This window comes from Athene cunicularia, assembly GCF_003259725.1.
Source record: "Athene cunicularia isolate RWA chromosome 6 unlocalized genomic scaffold, athCun1 chr6_part1, whole genome shotgun sequence".
Taxonomy (NCBI): Eukaryota; Metazoa; Chordata; class Aves; order Strigiformes; family Strigidae; genus Athene; species Athene cunicularia.
Genome location: NW_020799105.1, coordinates 3,482,811 through 3,507,450, shown reverse-complemented (window position 1 = coordinate 3,507,450; position 24,640 = coordinate 3,482,811). Strand labels below are relative to the sequence as shown.

Genomic DNA, 24,640 nt, shown 5'->3' with positions numbered 1-24,640 from the left:
CTCTCCTCCACAAAATCTCTCTGTGTCTTTCCCACATCCTTTCCTAACAGGTCACTGTATTACTTAAGGAACTGCCAAGGAAAGAAGATCACAAAGATGGCATCTCTCTTTCCCAATCGTGAGGCCATAGAGACAACTCACATAAAGGCTTGGTCTGAGAATGTTTCCCTGGTGAATTTTGGATATTTTCTGCCCAGGGATGGGGGCTGCTGGTAGAGGATATGAGTGGGCTGTAACAAAGGGTGAGAGAAAAGCTTTCTTTTCCCAATTTAGTTATGTCCTGAAAAACTAGATGGCTAAAACATAGGCTACAGCAATTTATACCACATGGACTGGCCTGGCCTACTGTTTTGCAATATAATATATACAGTTTATACATATCATAATACAAAATAATACAATACATACAGTTTTTCTAATGTATTCTGTTCTATGCTAACACAATTTGCCTTTTCCTTTTGAATGGTAGATTTTATAGCTACAAATAGGTTGACAGAGGAAATCTACATACGCTAGTTTCCTATGTCAAAGAGGAGAAAGGACAGACCACCACAGGCATCCTGCTCTTAAATTCAGAGAGCCCAGCTACAGGTCCCAGAATGAAAAATGGTCCACTTAAACCTGCACAACTGTTGAGAACACCACATATGGTGCCTCAGCACCTTTGCAGGCTATTTCTCTGTTTAAGATGAAAACAATTGCAGCAATCAACTCTTACACTCAAATTAAATGCAACCTTGACTCTCCTGGCATACCACACAACTAGAAATTTGTCTGGGGCCTCTAGTTGTTCTGGGGATTTTACCTCTACATCAGACACTTTCATGCGAGTGCCCTCTTTTCCCACAAATATATCATCAATGTCGACTAGGATATAGCGATCAAGTGTGAGACAGAGGCGCTTGCCAGTCAAGTAGGCAATGGCATCCACGAAAATGAGTTTGTGCAGCCAAAAATTTAGGTTATTGCCAAAGAGAACACGCTGGATCCCATCGTGGAGACCCAGGTCCTGCACCACAGTGGCATGCAACGCTTTGTGGGTGGCCAGGTGAGGAATGGACTCCGAGGATTTTGTGCTGGCCAACAGCACTGGCTCATAGGTGCTGTGGTTTGACTGGAACACTGTCCAGTCATCACCAGGCAGGGGACCCTGCTCCACCTCATTAGCTCGGGTGACGTAGAGCAGGGGAGCACTAGGGTTGATGTGATAGTCCCGCAGCCCTAGGTTGGAATGTAGAAAAAGGGGGAAACCCTTGAGCTGTGCACTGAGCAGACTGTTCTCGTTGGCTTTGAAAAAGCCTATAATCCCCACTCCATACTCTACACAGTATTTGTCCAGCAGCTCTCGGTTCCAAGCATCTAGGTTCACATATTTAAGGATGTTCTCATAGATAATAAGAGCGTATCGTCCTCTATCTTTGTCTGTCAGGGTGGGCATATCCCCTTTGCCAGGGGCGATCTCTGTCCTGTATTTAAACCGGCTAGATTCCAGGATAGCCACTATTTCCTGCCCCAGCTGGGAGTAAATGCTTTCCACAAAGACTAGCACCACAGGATCTGTGCGTGAGGTGTCCACAGATTTTGTGAGCCTCCAGCTGGCTTGCGGCGGGATCAAGATCCGGTGCTGGTTGCTGCAGTCACTGAAGGGCAGGGGTGGTGGCTCTTTGATTTTGGGACTGTTAGTGACGTAGTAAGCCAGGATGCACATGGAGATCAGGCTGAAGGCAATAAGCAGCAGGATCAATCTGTGGAGCTCCAGCTGTCGCACGTGCCTCACTACTTTCCACAACTGAATCATGGTGAGGCGGGCTGCCCAGCCCCTCCTCACAGTCTGCACCCACGTCGTTCTTGAAATCTCCAGTGCCGCCGTGGCAGTACCCAGCAGCAGCTCACAAAAAAGAGTGAGCAGCTGCAGAGAGAGACAAAGCTAAAGCAAACAGCTACAAGGCTAGAATCCCAGGGATCTGCCATTTATCTCAAGTAACCATGGCCCTCAATTCCCATCGCTCTCTTGTGTGCTTCCTCCTGTTCCTCTCCTCTCTCTCTCAGGAAAGTCTTTTGGAGGAGCGAGGTTTCCTGAATCTCGTCTCCAACAACAAATCAGTCTGTCATCCTGTGCACAAGTAGTTTCAGCTCAGCCTTCCCAGGTGTCCTGTTTCTCATTTAGCTGTTTCACATTCACATGATGGCACCTTCTCTTTGCATCCTGCAATTTAAAAAGAAAAAGTAAATTCTTGGTATGGATTCATGGCATTTAATGGGTTTGAGATGAAATGGCAGGATCAGCAGGTGCTAGGTGGGCAGTGTCACTCGCCTGTCAGCAGGCAGACCTGTTCCCTGGGAAGTGACACACACCATTTGTGCAGGAGCTTGGCAGAACAACCGTAATGGCCTTTGGAAGAAAGGTCCTGAGAGTGCACAGGGACTCAGCGTTTGCCTTGGGTGAGATTCTCACACAACAGAGCAAACAGAGCCAGTGTACCTGGCCTTCCTGCACTTCTCTCTATGCCACTGAACAGAAAACATGAACCCCTTTTATTCTAGTTTATATTTCAAAATTAACATGAGGAAGAGAGAGCCCTCACATTCTCTGTCTTGTCCTGTTCTCATATTAATGATGATGTGTCCAAGTCCTTGTCACTGACTTTCCAGACCTTAAGGATATGGCTGCCCTGAACCCATCGGGATGCCTTGAATTCCCACCAGCTCTCTTGCTCTACAACTGCCGATTTCCATGGTTCCTACCCCTCTCTATGAGGTTGCCCTACTTGTCCTGGAAACTCATGTTCTTCCAAGGCTCTCAGAACACAGCTCTGGAGAGGCATCGTCCCTCAGGCATCACAGAGCCAGGGGTTACAGGCTGCCCACACACTGCACACTTAATTGTTGCCAAATGATTCAGCAGCAGTTGGAGAGGAAACATCTGAAACCTTCCTCACCTTCCTTATACGCCACTGAAAAGCATGAAGCCTGTTTTACATCACCAACAGCACAATGTAAATTTGGGTTGATCTCAAATACGTGAAAGCTTCTTGTTATGAAGCTCTCTCACCTCCCGCTTTGTGTTTATGACAGCAGACTATTTCACCATATGTTGTTATTTTTCCAGGATAAAATGCTCAACAAAGCCAACAAACACCAAGCCATCTAAAACATAAACACCAGGGAGAGTAATTAAATTGCTCCTTGGTTTAAAAATAAAATCACTGTGTAGTTTTCTCTCCTTTACCAGAAGTGTGACCTACCTACAGCAACAACACCCAGGTGTGCATTACTTGGGATATGGGCACATTTTGGGGAAACACCTGCTGCCCCTCCCAGCAGAGTGCAAGGACAGCCTAAACACCAGATGTTGCTCACCAAGTCAGTCATGCTCAAAATAAGCTCCCTGTAAAAGTTCAAAAAACTTTTTTCTCTCAAAACCTTTCTTACACACACACCCACACTCCTGCAGACATGTGCTGCACCACACACAATCCCTCTAACCACCTGCTCAACTGGCACACCTTACAACACCAGGAGGCATAAGAGCAACAGTAACAGAAAGTACTACCAAAACAGTTCTTCATCCTTTCTCCATTCCTCTCATTTTTGAGCCTTTTTGTTACTATAATTCTGATAAAGCAAAGAATATTAGACTAATTTGTCCATGAGTTTCAGACAAAGTTTTTAGAAAGTCAGTGTTTTAACAACTCACTCCACCAGAAATGAAACTACTGTGAGACAGATGCTTATTTTGCTCTACCAGAAAAGAAATTACTTCTGAGACAGATGCTTATTTTGTAATGTGTATTACTAACCAGAAAAAAATCCTTCTGAGTCAGGGAAAATATCAGTTCACAGATGAGGCCAAAAGTCCCACTCTAAAACTAGACTGTTTTCCAAACTGCTGGTGCAGCTTGAAGCAGGAAAAAAAAAAAAAAAACAAACCCCAAGCAGATTTTATATAAAGAGATAAAATATTGCTAACTTTGTACAGCAGATGGAAAAGAGTCAGAGTGCTCTTTACACAAGCCTTACAATGATCATTAATATCTCAAATAACTTCTATGCTGTAAGCTCAGCAGAGCAGGGATTGGCTTGTGTAGTGCACAATTAAACCTTAGCCCTGATGAGGTCTTCAGAACAGCTGTAGACTGTAAATGTAAAGTATATTACAGAAATGATTTTCCACTGGAGAAACGGAGACACAGTAAATCTTATTGCAGGTCACACTACAAGGCAGCAGATGAATCAAGATTTTTAAAAAATAAAATAAAAAAATTCTGTTCATCAGACTCCAAATGGATTGAGTCTCCATTCCCAAATGGCCCTCTGTAATGACAGAGCTGGCTCTGGAAATCCAGCTCAGGCAGTGACAACAAGCTGTGTTTTCTTCAACAGTGATGACCTATCATCTCTGTTTAGTCTCTACATACTGTTAACTTTTTAATGGAAAAAGGACGAGAGAAGGGGAGAAACTACTATGGGAAGATGTAAAAAAACGAATTCAGATAGCTTTTTCCTTGTTACTGAAGTCACAACTGATTCTGAATGCATGACTCTGGACTGAGTGCAGGCTATGGCTTGTAATTTCAGTTCAAGATCAGTCCCAGTGATACACTGGGACTGCCAATGTATCAGTATAATACCCAAAAACGTGTCACCTTTCAAAAGCAACCACAAAAATTACCTTTCCACCTCCACAATGAGCCTTTCCCATCTCAATGCCTCTGCAAGGAAGGCCCTGGGGATGTTACCACCCTCATGCTTGGCAGTAGAGCTCCAAAGTCACACTGCAGGAGCCAGTGGCAGCAGAATTCACCAAGGCAGAGAGAGGTTAGACAGAAACATAAGACACAATATGTACAGCTCCATGCGTACCAGCTGCTATGAGGTGTGGTCTTCATTCCACTCCTCTGCAACAAATTCATGCAAAACATTCAACTCAGATTCCTACATACTCGATTTTGACTGAGAAGACTGAAAATAGCAAAAAGAGCGTCTTCCCAAATAGCTCACATTCTTTTGTTTTTCAATCTCATTGGATAAAAGTGACTAATTTTGGATTCAAAGATTCATATCTTAGCATGTATTAGACAAGAAGTTGTTTTTGTAGGAGAAAATAATGTAAAGAGGGACTAAAAAGCTCAGAAGCCCATGTGTTTCCTACAGAAATTTGTAAGCGTTTCTGGGGTAGAATTTGTAAATCTAAACACCACGGTAACAGTAAGAAAACTGAGAGTAATCTGATCTGTACAAAAGCCTGGCAAAGTACTGTACTACTCTTACAACTCTTCACCCCCCAAAACATCAACCCAGAAAACACTTCTCTTCCCTGGTTACACTCACTCACCTCTCCAACTTCATTTTAGTGTTGAACTGAGTCTCTATTTTGCACAGAGCTGTAGCTTCAGTTTTCTGGTTATCAGTTTAAATATGAAAATCACAAGACAACTGAATTACTCTGCAGAGTAAGGATGAAACCACAGTTTAAGCTAGGCTGCCACACCTGCAGTGACCAGCCGAGGGGCAAGAGGAGAGGAACCCCCTTTGCTGGGCAATTCTGAAACACAGCAGTGTTCTGATAACAATGACTCCATTCAAGCCTCTAGGGAAGCTCCCAAACAAGCCCCCATTTGTTACATGGATGAGCTCAAAAAAGCAAATTAAAAAAAAAAAAAAGGCCTGTATCAGATTGCTGCTCAAGAATCTGTCAGCTCTGATCTCTTTAACAAGGCTTCACAGCCAGAGGGCATGCCAGCTGGCACGGTATATGCATTTAGCTCTTTGGGGAGCACATCAGCTGGTTTAGGCTCAAATGAAAAGATAAAAAAGCAACAAAACAAATATACCAACCTAAATTTATATTAAAAGGTGAGAGAGCTGTCAGAAATGACCCATATCCAAAACAGAAAGCCCAGAAAGATCTATACTGGAGAAAGAGGAGGGGGGGGAAAAATCCTCACTAAAAAATGGTCTTTCTTAAAAGAAAAGAAAATACCTGTGTCTTCTTTTGAGATCAAACTGCTTGGAATCTAACACAACCCCCCCAAGTTTATAGATAACTTAAGGTCCATTCCAAACTCCTGTCAGGACTGCCTAAGTGATAATTGCAAGAGGCAGCAGTCAGAACCCACAGCAAGGATGAAGTATTTCATCAGTGCAAGGATGCAGGCTCAGCAGGCTCCCACCCTGCCAGAAAAGTAACACTACATGAGAGAGCATCAGCTGTAAGGTCACCTATCTCACAAATCACCAGCATTAAGACAAGTGCTTTATAAAACTTAGATGTTCTGTTTCCTCGTGATATACAGTGTTAATGTGAAACATAAACCATTTTGTGAATTATCAGCTGCTAAGCCACATGGCAACTTATGTGATATGAAAGCAAGATAACAATCAGAATTGTGTGGTTTTAATGTCTGATCCCCAGATATTTCCAATGCTTGGAAATTATTGTGGGATCAGTACAAATGCTCAAGACCAGCTCTTATCCAAAACAATGAACAGAATATATGTATTTGGGGCTGCTGGTACATTCATGCCAAGGCACGTGGAAGATAATGGGGTGTCATCTGACACCTTTATCAAGAATTTCGGTCATCCAAGCTCTCTTCCTAGCTGAGCCACAGAAGGTCTTACCACCCCAAGAACCAGTGCCACAAGTACATTTCCCCAGTCCTTTTTATTATTCATACTATAACTCCTCTTTCTGGAATGCACAGCAGCAGGATCATGTCTTTGTCCAGATCAGCTCTAATTCAGAGGTCTTTCTCTGGCACTTCCTGTGAGAGGGTTGTTGCCTTGGGCCCCAGAGGGACTGCAGTAATTGAGTTACACAGTAATCAGAGAAGGAATCTGATTGATTTTCCAACCCATTCCACTTTAATGGTGTCATCATGACACACAATTCCTCATTAATCTGCTTGATTGTTAGACACCACAGCCCCTCCCTTGTCTGTGGTGGTATCTGCTTTGCCAGGCCTCCATGTACAGTCTACCTCTCTCAAGAAGGTGGGGAACCTGGCAAGTAAAGTCAGCAGAGCACAGTGAGCCACATGGCAAAAGAATGAGCAGAATCTCCAGAGAATTGGTTGTATTCCACATACTGGATTTAAAAAAAAAATTACTGTGGAAATTACAACCACATTGTAATGTAATTGCCAGCCAAGCTCATTTTTGGGCTCTGGGCATGTGTTTCAGCTAGCACCCACTGCCAGTCAAATCCTGTGGTGAGAGACTGCCCAAGGAATACAAAACTCAGATCAAAGAGGCAAGAACCACTAACAGTGACCATGCTGCTCCGGCAGACAGGCTTGCATCCTCCAGCCAGCGCTCTGCTCTGCTTTGGCAAGTCCCCACACAAGGATAGGCCTCTTTCAGCACAGACATGCAGTAAGCCAAAAAGCTGCCAGCTGGCCAGCAAGCTTGAAATGTGTCAGTCCGATATAAGAGGAGAAGACCTGTGTGATGGAGTAATAATTATTATTATTTTAATATTATAATCCCCAGACTGATATGTAACTTCACACCTTCTGCATGAGACATAAACTGCAGTCCGTGCTAAACAGATCTCATGAACTCCTCTCAGCCCAGCCTGGTGGAAACCCAACTGCAGGTTTGAATTTATCCTTGTGCCAGTGCAATGAATTTTGAAGGTACCATGAAGGCACAGATCTTAGAGAGGCTGGCTCATGTTGCCAGGCCAGCTCCACAGGAGGCTGCACATGGATCCCATGACTCCTGCAAGGTTCTTGCTGGTAGGATAAATGATACACCCCTTCCATTGACAACCTAGTCTGTGGCAGATCTTTGTTCTCTTACTCCTTTACAGCACAAAGAAAGAAACAACAGGTTTAGTCCTTCCCATGCCAGTGACAGAGGCATGGCCCAGTACTACCTGCTAGCAACGTAAACCAAACCTTTCCTCTGAAAATAAAAATAGCCTCCTTATAAGAGCTTCCAGGAAATCTGGTTTTCAGCTCCCTGCATTCTCCCCATCATACTACACTCACTGTTTAGGGTCATTACAACTGACCTGACTCATTTTCAAAAGAGAGGGAATATCAAACTTTTACACTGAGGTATTCGCTCAAGTTGAATGTCAGCACCACAAGCCCTTACATATTTCACTGTCTTGGCACAGGACAAATTTGGGAAGGGAGAACAGCTATCTTGTTTTTTAGCCTGCCTAACAATCAGATGTGCAAATCAGGAACCCAAAGAATTATTTAACAAACAAAATTTCAACCTTCAACAGTTGCTGATGATTGACTATGTAATAAAAACAATATGTAGCTTGGCTGATGCACACCTTTGCTGGAATGAAAAGGAAAGACTACAAGTATTGTGGTAGTGGAAGTGCTCACAGAAGTCAGAGAGCTGAGGGAATGTAACTGCTCTGGGGGCACACAGGCCTCTAACTCAGCTGCCCACATGAGAGAAAGGAGGCACTTTCCTCAGAAATAACCACAGGGGCATATCCACTCCTTTACTTCATGTGCTACTGAACCTCTGACACCTAGGTATCAGGCCACCACAAGAACTGCAGTTTCATTCTAGTGTTACTGTTCCTTCTATTTTGTGCCTTTCCTGACACACAGGTCTATGCACACTCTGACCCCTAACCCTTTTCCCAAACCAGGGATGAGATACCAGCTTCTTTCTGCAGCCAGGCCCTTGGAGCTGTGGGATGGAAAACCAGAGTTAGCACAGGTTTGAGACTGCCACACAAGGGACTCCAAGTTGCTCTCCAATCCCACCCAGGTGGGAAGTGAGTATCGCAGTCACCCCAAATGGTGGGAACACACCATCTTTGGCCTCCCCCTTACATCAGTAATCAAAATATATGCTCTATCATGACAGAACATCTTGAATTCAACTGTGAGAACAGGAAATAAATGCTGTTCCTTCTGCATTAGATATTGACAAGGATCTAACTTCCACTTCCTCATGCACCCTGATTATCACAATTCAGATAAAAAATCCTGCTGCAAAAAGCAAAATGTCTTCTCTGCTGTCTTCTCCTAAGTAACTTAATCAAGTGGGGAAATACAGTCAAACTGTGGCAAAAACAAGACAACTCAGTGTCAGTCAGAGTTGAAGTGCCTTAATATAGAAATGTATATTATGGAAGTTTATCTGTAATTGCTATGAATGCAGCCTAACCATTCTTCCTTCAAGCTAAACTTTTAAAAATTAACCTCAATTAGCAATAGGCTGATCTTCTATATTCAATTGCTTCCTCCTGTCAGGTAACACATCAGAAGTAATCATCTCTTCCAAACTATTTTACCTAGGAACATATGACAGTAGGGAACAGGTCTAATAGTGTTACACTGAAAGTTTGTCCAAACTGACACCAAAAGTAAATATGCCCTACCAAAGCACAAAACCTCAGTAAAGCTCTTGTGCTTACCTGTACTTGTGCATTTGCACCAAGATGCACAGGGTCAGAATTTGCTGAGCTTGTAAAAACGTATGTTCCCCAGCTGTGTACAGCAGGTCCCTCCTGCCTTCAGCTGAAGTCTTCTATTCATCAGACCTCTACCCCGTGTAAAGCTAATAGCCTATCTCCAAGCCTTTGTAGTTTCTAATATCCAGTTCTCTATTACCTTTGTGTCATCGAAATAATTAAGTCTCCTGGACTGAGAGAACAAAAGATTCACATTTTTGCTGGTTTGGCTACTGCAAGACAGATTTTAAGACAGTGCAAACTTACTTCAAAAAAAGGGAGTAAAAGTGATATAAGCAAGCTGTAAATCTGGCCTACCAAAGGCAAAATGAGTAAAAACAAGCAAAGGGAAGAAGGGTAGAATGGGTGGAAAAGGCATTAGTTAAAGTGTATGGAGATTACACAGGCTGGCTGAGACACTGGTTTGGGGGGCTGGGTTTTGCAAGACAAATAAATGCAAAGTGCTCTACTGTCTTCACAGCTACCTGTACAACGAAAATCATCATCTGATTTTTCACAAGCATTATGGCAGAAATAGATTTCAAGGGGGAACTCTGTCAGGAAGACTGTCAGGGTCCTGCATACACCAATGGTCTCTGAATGCCCTGACCATCCTCCATCTACTGACGTGGGAGCTGTACCTAAGCTCAGGACATGACCTGAATTACAAGTATCGTCTGCCTTGCTGACCTGATTCTGGACCTGCCTGAAGACTATGGACTCATCTGGTGATCAGTGGACTCTAGGTTGAACCTGGTGGCTGTCAGTGACCACCTCTTAGTTGTCCTATTGTTGCTGAGAATGATGCCTGGGCTGGAGGAGGAGGGTGGATGGAGACTCCATGCATGGTGGGTGAGAGCAGCTCCAGCCTACTGTGGTCCTTACAGCCTTGATAGACTCGGCGGCAGTTTCACATGCTAGTTAGCTTTCAATGCATGAAAAATGTGTAAATGACAGCAGGACAGAGTTTGCTAGAGAAACAGGGTGATAAAGAGTTATGGCTATTGTTAGACTTCCCTGTCTTGATGTGGGTGGAATTATTTAATTTTCTCTCAAACCATCTGTGTTTGTAATCGTTACAAACTCAGAACAACACAGGCAATGCACATTTATTCCCACACCACAGTTTACACTATGTCATGCTCACTACCATTTAAAAACAAGAATTTCTACACTCTACCTCCTGTTCCCCCTTGTAGAAACCTCGGTTTTAGACAATCAACACAGAAACAAAACTTACTATTTCAAAAGTCATATACCTCAAATACATTAATTCATTTTAAATGGTACTGTAATTACATGCCACTAGTTTTCAGCCTTCCATTTTATAGATTTAATTGCTAAAGTGGGTGCTACATGCTTACATTTTTAATTAGTCAACTGATTAAGGTAGAATGTTTTTTCCTGCATCTTTAAAATACTCCTCCTTCATGCACAGTAAACCCAGACCTCATTAACATCCTAATTAACAGTACATACAAACTCAGGAACAAAAGCTGCCATATTTGCAATCTCATCTACCCTCTGATAAAACTTGTTTTGTCAGGAAAGCTCAAGAATTTCGAGCAAAATGTTCATCTCCATTAGGGACTGCAGTTGAAGACAAAAAGGATCTGGGTACTGAAACTGCAAGGTGCCCAATTACGGGTTTTGGAGACTAATTCAGATACCTTGGAGACTTTTTTCCAAAATTTACAAGTAGTAAAATTCCCAATAAAATGCATTCAACTACTGAAAATCAGATTCATTTTTCATCATTAACATGGAAACTATTTATGTTTTCAAGTAAAAAAAATGTTTTTTTCCATGAAGAAGCACAGTTTTGAAGTCCACTTTTATTTTCTGATAATGGAAAAACATATGATTAACCTTCAAGTCAAAATCAGTGAGGTTAATCTTGTGTGCCATTTTGTAAGTTTGCATTAAGTATTTACATAATTAAACAATTATGAAACTATTACTGTTTCACATATAACACTAAGTCATGAGGTCAGATACTATCAGAAGTGGGACCTGAAAATAGAAGTATTCAGAACACTGTTTATTACAAAACTTAGTCTAAAGCAACATTAATGTTTTCAGGGTTTCAATTTCTTTCTTAATAAATCTTAGACTTGGTTCAAGTTTAAAACCAAAAAATCCCAGTAACTTTAAAAAAAAAAAAATCAATAAACGGACTGCCTTGTCTCAGTTTGAATGGAAAGAACAGAATTGCTAGAAAAGTGAATTCTCTCCAGGTAGGAACATGCATCAACCTGTATGGTGAGGTGTTCAGTGGGATGGAGAACTCCGTCTAGCCTGGTAGAAGGTATTCAGCCTACAAAATGCACTACAAAATATGCAGTAATTTGATCCACCACTTGGATACAACAACATAACCACTTACCAACACATAGTTCTACTAATATGGTGGGCCTTGTGCTTTTCTGCAATCTTTTTGTGGTAAGACTTGTTCCACAAACAAGGACACAAAAATGCTTTATAAACAGTAAGCAGATACATCTCCACCCATGCCTCTGCAAGCTTGTCCATGCTAGGAAAATAACCACAGCACCACAATTACCACCGCAGTAGAGCTGTGCAGTGACAGTAATATTGCAAAACACCAGCAGATTTGCCCAGAGCCCTGTGTTTTCTACCACCATTTCATGCAATTGACAGACACAGCTGAACTTTGCCTATAGAGACAGACTAGTTGATAGCACTTGCTAAAACACAGACACCAATCTTCCACAGCCTAGCAATTACCTTAAGATAAAACATGGCTGCTCTTTAATAGCATACCGAAAATAGTGAACTAAGTGAAATATTCTGCTCTCAAAATGTCAAGGGGAATTTATTACTAATAATTGTAAAAAGAGCTAATGCAAACAATGCTCAACAAAACAGTGGCAAATACACTCCTTTATCCTGCCATACCTACTATCTCACATTAAGAAACATGATCCAGAACAACAGATATAGGGAAGAAAGCATACAAGACAATTAGTCATGTAAACAACTTGGGAATGATTTCTGGAAGAAACAGGTTCACAAAAGCAGAGGGGGCGGGGAAGGATTTGGCAGCAGAGACTGGAAGACTGTTCCAGGAATAGAAGTCAGCATGAAACAAAATGCAAAGCTGAGAGTAGGAGGAAGAGATAAAGGGAGGAGTGTACAAGGAGTCAGAAGGGAGTAGAAGAAAATGCAGCTCACATCACTTAAGGAGGCAGAAACATAGTGTCTAAAGACAGAATTTGCCTGAGACATTAGGTCTAGCTTGCCTACTTTCAAAAAACATAGGTTCTTTAATAATCAAAATAAGTCTAAAAGGCTTAACAGCTCATCTTCCAGGTCAAGTTCCAGCAGAAATACACTAGCATGCTTACAGCTTAGGTATTTAATGCTGATGGAAGGGGGCTCATACAGTCTGCAAGTCTAAAATTCGCGATGTCGTGCAATATTGCGGACACACCACAGCATTATTTCATTCATATCCTGACTAAAGCCACTCTTGGTTTGGTTGTGAAAATCTAATACACTTGTAGTACTGTCTAACTGCATTCATCCCTTCCCCCTCTGTCCAGAGAGAAGCATTCAGGAGCAAAAGAGGGCAAGGACTGCATTAGGCAGGAGTTGCCTCAACTACATTCTTACAGTGCTTTCTGCCCTTTCAACTGTAAACCGGTTTCCCATACAGAGACAATAGTGGTATTAGCTAGCTGATGTAGATTACCTGCATTAAAGAATACCCACAAGAAAACATTATAAATGCTGAAATTTCATTATTAATGTTGAAATCTCAAGCACAAATGTGCTAATTGATCTCAGTGAGGTAACAGATACTTTATAGGTTTCAGATCACTTAACACCACAATCATGTGCACAGATGTGACTGGAGAGAAACAACCCCATTTAGAGCATTCAAGTAATTCAAACTTGACTTTGCAGCAACACTTAACTAAATAATTAATGCTCTTTAGTAGCTCCAGATTAGATTAACACTATACTTCCAGACAAGAATTCTTCTTTTACTACTCAACATTGCTGCAAAGAGAAGAGCAAAGACAGTCTGGATATTCAAGCTGAATTTTCTTATTTTCTTTTATCATATCCAAAACACAAGAAGGAAATATTTTTTTTAGTGAGACAGCAACTTTGAAGAGTTGTAATTATGTTACTAAAAACCACACTGTGATAAACATATTTTAAAATTTTAGGCATTAATTTTAAAGCTAAATACACAAATTAATTTTAACTCTAATTATTTGGTCTACTTAACTCTCAATTAGTTTGGTAGCTGGAATATAAAGATTACAGCTTTTTGGAAGACATGCACTGTGTTCTTTCACAACAAAAAAATGAAGCCTCTACTTGAATTGTAAAATTCCCTCTTCATTATGAATCTGGGTTAGTGTTTCTGCAATAACTTGAAATGCTTTGACTTTGTCCTCACTCTCCCCTGAAGTGCTAAGTGGCTTGCAGAACATCTGTGATTGCAAGTGTTAACAGAAAGCCTATTCAAAGGACATACTGACATCTCGGTATGGTAGTAAGAATACTGTCCCAGTGCTTGTTTATACTTCTTTTTGCCCATACTGCCCTTTGCCTGCCTGTATTTTCCCAATTAGTTTGACAACCAGGCAGCATCGCATGGCAGCTGCTTGCGACTGGATGCAACAGCCTCTGCACTTGCCAGGTGCTGGCTTTGCTGCCTGACTCCCCTCTTGGTGAAGGGGACATAGACAAATGTGCAAATTCATCAGTATCCCCCACCCCGGCCAGGAGAGCAGACCTGCACATCCTTCTCCTTGGCTGCGCAGGGCTGCCAGTTTGACAAATGCATTGGTCATTCCAATTCCAGGAAACCCACCGACGTGGCTGTTTCAAGCCCTGGTGTTCCTCTGCTCCATGGGGCAGTGCCTTGGCAGCAGTGCCAACAGATAACTCTACCAAAGCAGTGCCAAGGTGCATGTGTTGGGGTTATCAAGCCATATGCTACCCTCATTCAGCTCCTCCCGAGTTAAGACAGGGTGACTGTTTTCTAACTCATTCCTGCACACATAAACTGAGGACCCAATTTTGTCCTCTCATACAGACACCAATTTTCCAGGGCATTCAGAGAGGAAGACTCCACAGCTGAGCCACAACTGAGGGCTCCATGTTCAAGAGACCAACACCGGGAATTGCCAGGGAAATTTAAGCACCCTTTTTGGCTTCCTTCTCTCCTTGCACAGTTACACACAGGGCAGAAGGAAGAATAGCATTATCATGGAAGATGAGACAGGATATTAAAATCTTCAACTTCCCCTTTGTGTACTGGTCTACAAGCATCAGAATTACCATCTTTATGATAGTGAGAGCTCTTCATGTACCCTCTGGGAGGGAGCTAGACGTTTTCCTAAAAGCTAGGGAATCTGAAAGTGAGACTCTTCTTTATTCCACTTCTAACTTGATATGGTTACACATCTCCTGAACCCTATTTGTAAAATAAGAATCACATTACACAAAGATGCTGAGCACTGATGCCTCCACACTGCTTTGTGAATATATTGGAATGAATTGGTATCCTGACATTACCTGAGTAAAACACAAACTTCAAAAGAGCAGTAAGGGTGGGATTGCCACTGCTTGCTGCTCTACTGCAAACACTCCAGAGGATGAGATTTGAGACAGACAGTGAAAAATCCTCTAGCAGTTCTCAATAAGCAGAAGGATCATATCTCGGCTTGGTTTGCTGACAGCACAGAGGCTGTTCCATGCAAGGGGTGAGAATTCTCTTCCCTTCCTTTGCATTTGCTAGGCTCTCATCCATTTCTTTTTCTTCACTGATGCTATCTGCATCAAACAGGGGAACCACGCTCATTCAGCAAAGGCCACCTTGGAGGTTAAAATACTAGCAATAGCATTTAATTTAGTGGGAAGGGGGAAGAGACTGAACTTATTTTAGGTCAAATTGCTTACACAAAGAAGCACCTTGGGCTCTGCAAATTTAGGAATACAAATAAGAGGAGTTATTTGAGACCTTTGCTTTTTTAGAGAGGTCCACTTTGCTTCACAATCCTAAACAGATGAATGTCAATCAACCAATTTAACATATACAACCAATTTAATGTAATGCAGGCTGAACCAATGCCACAAATCCTACCCCTAAACTGCCCTATCACCTCAAAAGAGACACCTCAACTTCTATTCCCTGCTCCTTATATAAATCCAAACCAGAATACTGTACATGTATCAGGAGACCCTGGAGGTCAGTTTCACGCTTCCTCACATTCCCCACCCTCCCATCCCAGAAAAAACATTTGGCCTTTGCACAAATATATTCTGCACTTGAATTTTCAGTATAAAAATGATTACTTACTCTGAAATGAAGCACAATATGGAGTGGTCACTAAGCACCACAGAAAGGCTGAAAAGCTACAACACACCAAAGCAGAGAGAGGTGAACTTCTCCATTTGGTCATTTTCAGTTTCAAAAGGGAAGGTCTTTCTAGAATCTCAACTCACATATGAGGGCATGAAAAAGCAAGATTATGCTTCCTTTGTTGTACGATACCTAACTTCACAACCTTTTGTTGGGAAGAAGGCATCACACTGGCTTGAAAGCAGCTTTTGAAATGGTAAGCAACGAAAACAAAACCCCTTGGAGGAATATATTGCATTAAAGATGGCTTCAAATTTGCAGTGAAAGATTCCAGCACCAGGCATATTCCAAAAACAATGTGTGCTTGCTCTCCACCAGCCCCTGTGCCTGGCTTGATGGCTCTACAGTGAGTTTGTTATTGCCCTAAGGGAGTATTAGATAATGAAGAGCTCCGAGCTTTCTTTTTGCTTCATGCCTGGGCTCATCTTAATGTGTGTAAGCAGGCTGAGTTTGCAGACTTTCTTTCTCAACCTCTTCCCCCTCCTATTTTCCAGCAACCCAGCAACATTTTTAATAAATGAGCACTATCAATTGCCTCTCTTGAAACAAGTTTATTGAATCTACCACCTTCTTTAGGTTGTTTCAGAGACTTAAACGAGGTTTCCAGCTTTCAAACAGACCTGAGTACTTTTACTGCACTAGGTGACTCCAACATGAAGCATCAGAAAACAGGCACCTCGCAGAGTGAGAACTACTCAAGTATCTGCTCCAGTCCAGATGCCGCTTTATCCTACTACAAGAAAACTCCAGCAGGGTCCAGGTGTGTGGAGTGAGGTATGACAATGGAGACACATCTGTCACACTGAAGTGGTAACACCAGGCGGAACGGGTGCTCATGCAACCAGATCTTAAACTGCGGTTTCAAGCAAATGGCTGCATCCACTGATGAAATGCCTCTGACATATAATATTTTACTGAGTGCATAAAATGGCTGTTTCACAATGAAGGAAAGTAGTGGGGTTAACGACTTTTTGTTATATTTCATCTAAGGTGAACAGACTTGCTACATCATTTCCGGGTGGTTTAAAACAATGGAGACCATTTTTATTGACAGATCATTTGTATTTTATAAGTAATTTCTTTCAAAAGCAGAAAAGCCACTCCAGAGGCTGTCTGACAATTCCAGCAGCAAGGTTAAGACCCAAGATTCGTGGAGTTAGCAGCCGGTCAACCTTTGACAGGTTATTTCAGCTCTGTGTTGGTTAAATACTCCTGTCAACATACACCTTTTCATTAACTCTTTGGGATTCTTGAACTGAATGGCCTATTAAAAGGCCAGATTCTAATACAATATGGGGAATATTTCACTGCAATTTTATCTAGCCAGAAAAATATAACATCACTTAAGAAGAGACCACCACCCTTCTTCATCCTTTATGAGCTGAAGCTGGGGAGTGAAGAGGGAGTGAGGAGAATGGAACTGAAAATTGTGTCTCCTCTTCCATATAGCCACATTGTAGAGGGAAGGTTTTAGACATCAGGAGCTACATCTATACAGTTACTTACGAAGCAGCCTAACTACCCGACTGTCTCTGTTACTGTAAGAGGAAAAAACAAAGACCATTAAGAGAAGAAGCCCTGTGAGAAGTTTCTGGTCTGTGCTTCCTACATCTGTGGCATTTGGCCACACTGCAGAAGCATCCATACTATCAGCATCAACTTGACTGGTTAATTAAAGAACATTTTTAAAGGCCCAAATTCTGTTTAATGTGCCTTAATCAGGAAAATGTCAGCTACATCTCAGCTCGAGGATCAAGAAATTTCTTAATAACCAGAAAATCCTCAGCATTTCAAGTGAATCTTATTTCCCAAGGAACTAAAAAATGGAAATCAAACACATTTTTAACCAAAGGATCTTCTTTTACTAGTTTGCAGTGAAAGGAAGAATATCTGTAACAATTTCCATTTCTAAGCTTTCAAGTTGCTAAATATTAACTTAGCACAACTAGCTTTGCTCTTGAGATCCAAACGAGAATTTAGATTGCCGTGTGACATGCCACTAGAAAATATGGTTGCATTAGTCCTCAGGGAACATACAAGACATTATCTGATTTTTAAAATGTTCTATTTGTAATGGCTCTAATCTTTACAATTACTTTGTCAGTTACCAATATTGCTGGTATCTGTTCATCTTCCACTCGGGTTCCCAACACATAAAGTGACTATGAAGGGTCAAGGGAGTATCTATTTATAGTGCAGTGCAAGCAGTAACCTAGATGAAGGCACGCAGCTATAACCAGCTTCCTTGTACTATTAAAGTGCATTTGTGAGCCACCAGCAACAAACAGGCCAGATTTCATCCTCCTTCAGCACATTTCAGAACCTGAATTTAACCCAGCAGCAAGGTTAGATGTAGAGACATCCTTTCAGGGAGGGCAAGGGAGAGCAGACGAGGAGGAGAAGGAACTAACAAAGAGCTCAAAGAGCAAGGAACATAGCAGGCATATCGGTGGGAGACACAAGCCCTGCCAACTCAGTGCACTGCCTAATACAGTCACTGAAAAGCAGCTCCTCCATCCTCCTCTCAAGGCACTGTCCTTGCAGATGATGACTGGTTAAGGAGTCAAATAACAACCATGAAAGAAAACAATGTTTTCTTGTAACACCTTAGGTAACAATTAGATAAGGAATAGCAAAGATAAACACAAAGATTCAAAATCCTACCTTTAAAATCGAAATCCTTAAGTGAAGTTGCTCTCTCAAAAGGGGTCTGTATAGTCAGCAACCCAAGGAAACACACGAAGCCAAAGGGAAAACAAGAAAGCCTGAGAGCTGCTCTTCACAAAAATCATATATAAGGTGAGCTGGCCTTTCTAGAGAAGGGCAGCTGGGTTGCACAGTTGGTAGATGGCTAAACCATTATTAGTAGCAGTGACTGCCTTCCCTTCACTCAGTGTTGCCAAAATCTCTCAGATCATTTTGTGAAACTAAGGATGGTGGAATTTTAAGTGCAGACAAATGGACAAATGTAAATAAATACATGCTAAAAAAGAACACATCACTGCTGAGCAGAAGCACCATTAACCACTAGCTGGTATAGCATACTGCAGCTACAGGTGGGTGGCGGGCAAAGCACAGTCCCACATAAAACAATCCAAAAGCACAGCCCTCTTCTCCTCAGAAACTATCTTGCCTTGCAGCTCCTCTCTGAAAAGCTTCCATGTCACTTCCTGAAATCCCAGGAACAGCAAGGAAAGTAAGGAAGACGGTGTGCAGAGGAAGGCAGAGAAGTATGGTCCAGTACTCAGATTATCATGGCACACAGCAGATTTGAGATGCTCCTTCAGGGTGGGGATACAGCTCCACTCCTTCCTCCTTCTACACACTGTGCATATAATCTTGGCATGGCGTTGAACTCCATTTGCACGGCAGACAATGGGATCTGGCAGCAGTTCAAAGGCATTTCTAGCGAAGTGACTGAACAAGCTCACTGTCGGCACAGGCAGAAGGGGATGCAGAGTGTCCCGCTTTCCTCCGCTTTGCTCCCCAGGCTGCAGGGGCAGGTGCTGCACCACAGGCAGCCAGTTCTGCCTTTGTTCCAGTGCAAAGAGGATCAAGGAGGAAACCAAAAAGGTACCACCATGGAGAACAGCAGCACCTAAACCCACATCACTAAGGTAGAGGGAGTCGGAGAGTGGGGGGAAAGAGGAGGGAGAGAGAGACAAGAGGGAGGCAGGCAGAGAGAGGGAGGGCAAGCGGGCGGACAAGGGGGGAGAGGGGAGGAGAGCAGCCCAGACAGCAGCGCCTGGCACCCTGACAGCTTGCTGCCGGAGTTCGTCTTCTAAAGCTGTCACAGGTTTATGGATGCCTCCAGACTGACAAGCTGACAAGATGAGGGAAACTACACTCAGCAAATGTATTCAGCAGCAGTAAATTGCTTCTCTTGCCCTAATGCGCCTTGCAGTTTCACTCAGTGAACTGATCTCATTATCAGAGGGAGGGGGGTAGGGCAAGCCAACCCAACAGTACACCAGCTAAGTATACTCAGACGCAATTATTAAAATCTGGAGACTGGAATAAATCTGCAGAGGGACACTGAAAAATCATCTTCTTGTGCACCACTAATAAAAAATTAACATGTTAAAAGAACAAATACATAAATCTAAGGCTATGTTCTGTCCCTATTTAAGTGTGTTTGGTTGCTGTGATAGTGGGGGAGCTAAACTCTCTTTATACTCCTGAAAGACTGGCACAAGAGGGGCTTTTTACTTTAAAATGCAATAGAAAAAAGGTGTCCTAGAGGAGCAGAAAGGCAGGCAGGAAAGGAGGCGCTTCTGACCACAGCAGCATACTCTGCTCTTTGGAGATGCAAAGCCCTAGGTATGCTCAAAGTTGTATTGTCTCCCAGTCAGCATATTTGGGAGAAGAGGGTTTTCAGACAGGATGACACACTAGCACACATCTCTAGAGGAGTTATTTTAACAGGAGCTGACAGCACACAGCAAACACTTCTGTAATAAGACAGTGAAAACTAATGCAATGGAACATCACAGGGTATTAGAGAGTGCTCTGAAAGAGGCCTGAATCTCAATGATTCAGGTGCTATCTCTGTAATAAAGTGAACAAAGCACCTCCTGAAAATTTTGTCCTGACAATTACAAGCTAAATACTAAAATCAGAAACAAAGGTCAATTATCAGGTTGTTGGGGTTACCTACTATGATTTAACCTCCTTTTGCAGAGTGTCTACCTTCTCACAGTTAAATTGACCAGGTATCTGCAGTAAGGTCTGTCTCAAAGATATTTTCTACTGTCTCATTGCTCCTACAGGACAGGAACAAGCCCTGGAAGCTAAGGTAGAAAAAGTTTTGAATTATTTATGATGAGTAGATGATTTTCCTTTTGAATTAACAATAAAACTCATTCAGAATGGGCACACTATTATGTATCCTTCCTCTCCTATAATGGCACAGTCATTTGTTCAGTGTTGTTTAATCCTAAAAGATACATTATAAAAACAGCAATTATTTATTAATTTAATATGAAAACTGAAAAAAGCACTGAAGTCTTTCAGAAAGAAAAGCATGCAGACATTGATATTTATTGCTAAGTGGTGAATACAAGATGAGGTGCTGAGGGACAAGTATTACACATATGAAACTAGTGCTGCTGTTCTAATCAATCAGCAAAATTAAATGGATGTTGAGTACCTTTGAAAAATGTGGTTTCCACATCTAACAGGAGACAACTCTCTGTTCTGCCTCATTTAAAAAAATCTTCTCACATATTTATCATGCTACAATGCAGCACTGTAAGTTTTCAAGCCTCTTTGTGAACTGCAGATGGATGATGCTGAAAAAAAAAATTATATATAACCTAAAACCAATTAAATATTTAGCTTCGAGCTCCCCTTTCCATTCAGGCTGCAGTATGCAAAAAGCAGATGTTGGAAATCTCTTGATACTCCACTAATCACAAAGACAACAGAAAATCCTGACTCCACACAACAAAGAACTGATTTTTAGAATAACCAAGATTTTCATGATGAGTTTTCACCATACACTTAATACATTTTTCTCCAGACTCCAGTGTATTATAGAGATTCAGGTTTATTGGACACTTGCTGGTAGTGTTTTCAAATTTATTCACTTAAAAAAATATTAGAGAGAAAAATTACTGCTGCTCCAGGTATATGAAGACAATTAACTTTTGCCTTCAAGTCACAACTTCAGCATCTCTCTCAAAGGCTAGATTTCCTCTCCTCCATCCTCGCTACCCAAACCCACTGCACTTTCCCACTCCCCCTAACTCCCATAACTATTTCACACTGTCCCCCCAGATGAATGGCAAGCAGAGAAAAATTTCACTCAATTGCTGTTAAGCACCACTTAGAGGCAAATACATCAACTATGTCCTCATGCTAGTAGATAGTTAATAGTGACATTTCAGTGATATTTTCCTGAACAGTCAATCCTAATTACCCTGGCATGCCACAAACTGTAGTTCTGCTCAATCTCACTTCATGGTGACTATCTCCAAAGAGCCTTGGAAATAAAGAGGGAAATGCAGGATGTTGCTACCAATCAAGATAGAGCCTCTATTGATGCACATTTTAAGTACAGCCTCCCCTTCCCAGCCAGCTTCCCCAGTCATGAAGATAGGGATAACCACGAGGGTGTTTCTGTAACATTCCTGGTGCTGGCTATGGTATACAAGGCCCTTCTGACTACTCCATGTATTTTAATGATAGTGAGAGCAGAGGCACAGCTGCAGAATTATACAACACCAGAGCAGAGGTTTTCCACCAGAATCAGCAGACTATTTCCGATGGGTCCACGGAAACGCTACCAAGAAAATCAAGGCAATCATCAGTAGCTTTAATTCACTGTAAAGGTATCAGTATCTTTATTAGACATTTTTTGTAAATCTGTCAATTAAAACAGATTTTAAAAGTACCTTTTGTTAGGGTAGTGCCCAGGAAAATGAAAGCAAACTCAAAATGTCTAGTCATGGTTCAGATAAAGTCTCTCTTCTGTCACTGGCTGAAATCACATGCCTGCTGCAGCATTTCTGGACTAGCCTTTATCTTTCCTCTACTTCTAACACTCAAAATCTGTAAAACCCATCTGAAAACCAGAATCAACTACTCGGAGAAAGAGAGAAGCCTCTCAGAGTCTCTATACCTAAACTAAGAATGGTGGTTGTTACAAAAGTATTAACAGTATTTGTAGTATTTCCTCCTTAACATGGTCATACTGTGTAATACCTTAATTTCCAGGATGTTGGTTAGACCCAAACCTCTTGCTGTGCTTTGTAGCAGTTGCTTAAAAGGGTATATGGTTTCAAGGTAAATATGTTTGAAATAAGTGGCCTTAGCTTGTAAATAACCCAATCTTGAAAAGGTAAATAAAAACAAGAAACAAAATCCCACTGTGCAAGCAAATCTGCTAAAAGACCTATACTGAAATCCTGGGCTTCAAAGCCCAAGAGAGACTTGACAGTCCTCTTTGATGTCTCTCATTTATCAGGCTATACAAGGTGTTTACCTGGACCTTTACAATGACTGTAAATGGCTAGGTAAAACACATTTTTCATGCCCTGCCATGTCAGAAGGACATACACTTCTCCGTTACATGTTTTTCAGAATACCTCAAGGTTTAGGGTGCTATTTACACTTGAGAAATGGATGGGGATTAAATGGTTCTGGAACTACCAAGACATAGCAAGATACATGTTTGCTTAGGTTACATTCTTTGAAAAATTTTCTTGATCAAGCCTTATTTGTAAGGCACCGAGGCACGACAGCGTTGACAGTACTATCCCTGGACAATTTCTAATCTCCAGACAAAACCACACAACCAACAGTAATGTGCCAAACAAGCATTTCTCACTCAGTTCTTCAGTCTCACACACACATCAGTCTCATCTGTGCACAGATCTTGTCCCTCAGGACTCGGCCCACTGACTACCACATTTTACAGGTAGTGACAACACACAGGATATGCTGTACCCAGTCCAATAAATCTTGAAACTCTCACTGGAGTCAGTGAAGACAAAACATGTTTCTGTGTAAATTTCATTGGAAAAATACCAGCAAAGACAGGTCACTATTGAGGTATTTCAATACTGCACTAAGTACCTGAAAAAAATGAGAGTTCTTTTAAATTCCTCCATCCTTCCTCACCCAAATATTGATAAATAACCTAGATTACCATAGCTCTTTTCAAAAAGATAATACTTGGACACAAAGCAGATCTTGGGGATCACCAAGGGAAGAGAAAAAACTTCTCATCCTCTTTAGTAGCCACAGAAGGGACAGAAGATTTAAGGATGCATTCAACCCAGCCCAGTACCTGTTTGATAAGAGAGGAACAGCTTTCTGTCCTGAATTTCCCCTTTACCTGAAGTTAGCTGAGATCCACTCCCTAGCACAAGGAAGACTACAGTTAAACTCAACAGCTTTCTGGTGCAACAAGCCATGTGACCATTGCCAGAATTGAGGCATGGATGGGGGGTTGAGAAAAAGAGATGGACCCTGCAGACTTGTGTAGGTACAATATGTTCAGATCAAACAAATTAATTTTATTTGCACAGATTTTGGTAAACTTCTAGCTGGCTTTAATGTTTATGTTGTCACTGGTAAAATCTACCCTACCTGAAATCCAATCAAAGATATCTGTGTCATATTATCCTTTTTTTATCCCCTGCCACTGAAATAGAAGGAAAAGTGGTTCTTGAGAAGGCAGGAGTGGGTGGGGCCACAAACGAAAACCACACCTCTGTCCCTTACATCAGAAGACAAGTGAGCTATCATCCTCCCTGTTTGGAATGAAGTGCCTATCTGAAGATTGACAAGAATTTCTGGAGCCAGAATAAGCATGTGAGGGAAAACCTTTTTCTTCCTCTTCAGTGAAACAAAGGGTCTTTGTTATAGGTACCAGTTACAGCATTAAAATTTGTGAGAAATGACAGCATACACAGCAAGCAACTTTTCATCTGTCCCACTAAGGAGCTGAAGGTGTCAGGACCCTGAGGGCACTATCAGCCCTTAAGAGCACAGACCAGTCTCACATGGGACTGCTCCTCCATGCACCACTCTGCCTATGGTCCAGCATCCCCACCTGCGCTCAGGCTTGGGCCTTTGCTCTTTGCTCGAACTTCGCTGTAAGTGTACCTGTCTGCAGCCCTGCCTCTAGCCCTGTCTCTTGGATTGACTTACGCTGTAGGTAGCTTGTCTCCTGGAGAGACCCCTCATATGTACACTTTAGCTTGTACACAGTCCTACCTCTGGCCCTGTCTCCTGGGTGGACTCTAGACCCATGTTGTAGCTTTGTCTCCAGCCTTGTCTTTTAAACTCGT

The 24,640-nt window shown here is 42.0% G+C and overlaps 1 protein-coding gene across 3 annotated transcripts in view; it reads right to left on the bottom strand.

The window, feature by feature from the left end:
- NDST2 (N-deacetylase and N-sulfotransferase 2) overlaps positions 1–24,640 on the bottom strand; it is an 82,609-nt gene that overhangs the window by 23,450 nt on the left and 34,519 nt on the right. Inside the window, exons 1-2 of one of the 3 annotated variants that reach the window (XM_026851247.1) lie at positions 18,507–19,468; positions 806–2,206 (exon numbers count right to left, since the gene is read on the bottom strand). In XM_026851247.1, the coding sequence (XP_026707048.1) occupies positions 806–1,798 (993 nt within the window). In that variant the 5' untranslated portion in view covers positions 1,799–2,206; positions 18,507–19,468. Of the gene's footprint in view, positions 1–805; positions 2,207–5,335; positions 5,470–18,506; positions 19,469–24,640 lie in introns of those variants that run through there. The other 2 variants (XM_026851246.1, XM_026851245.1) reach the window with 2 other exon arrangements.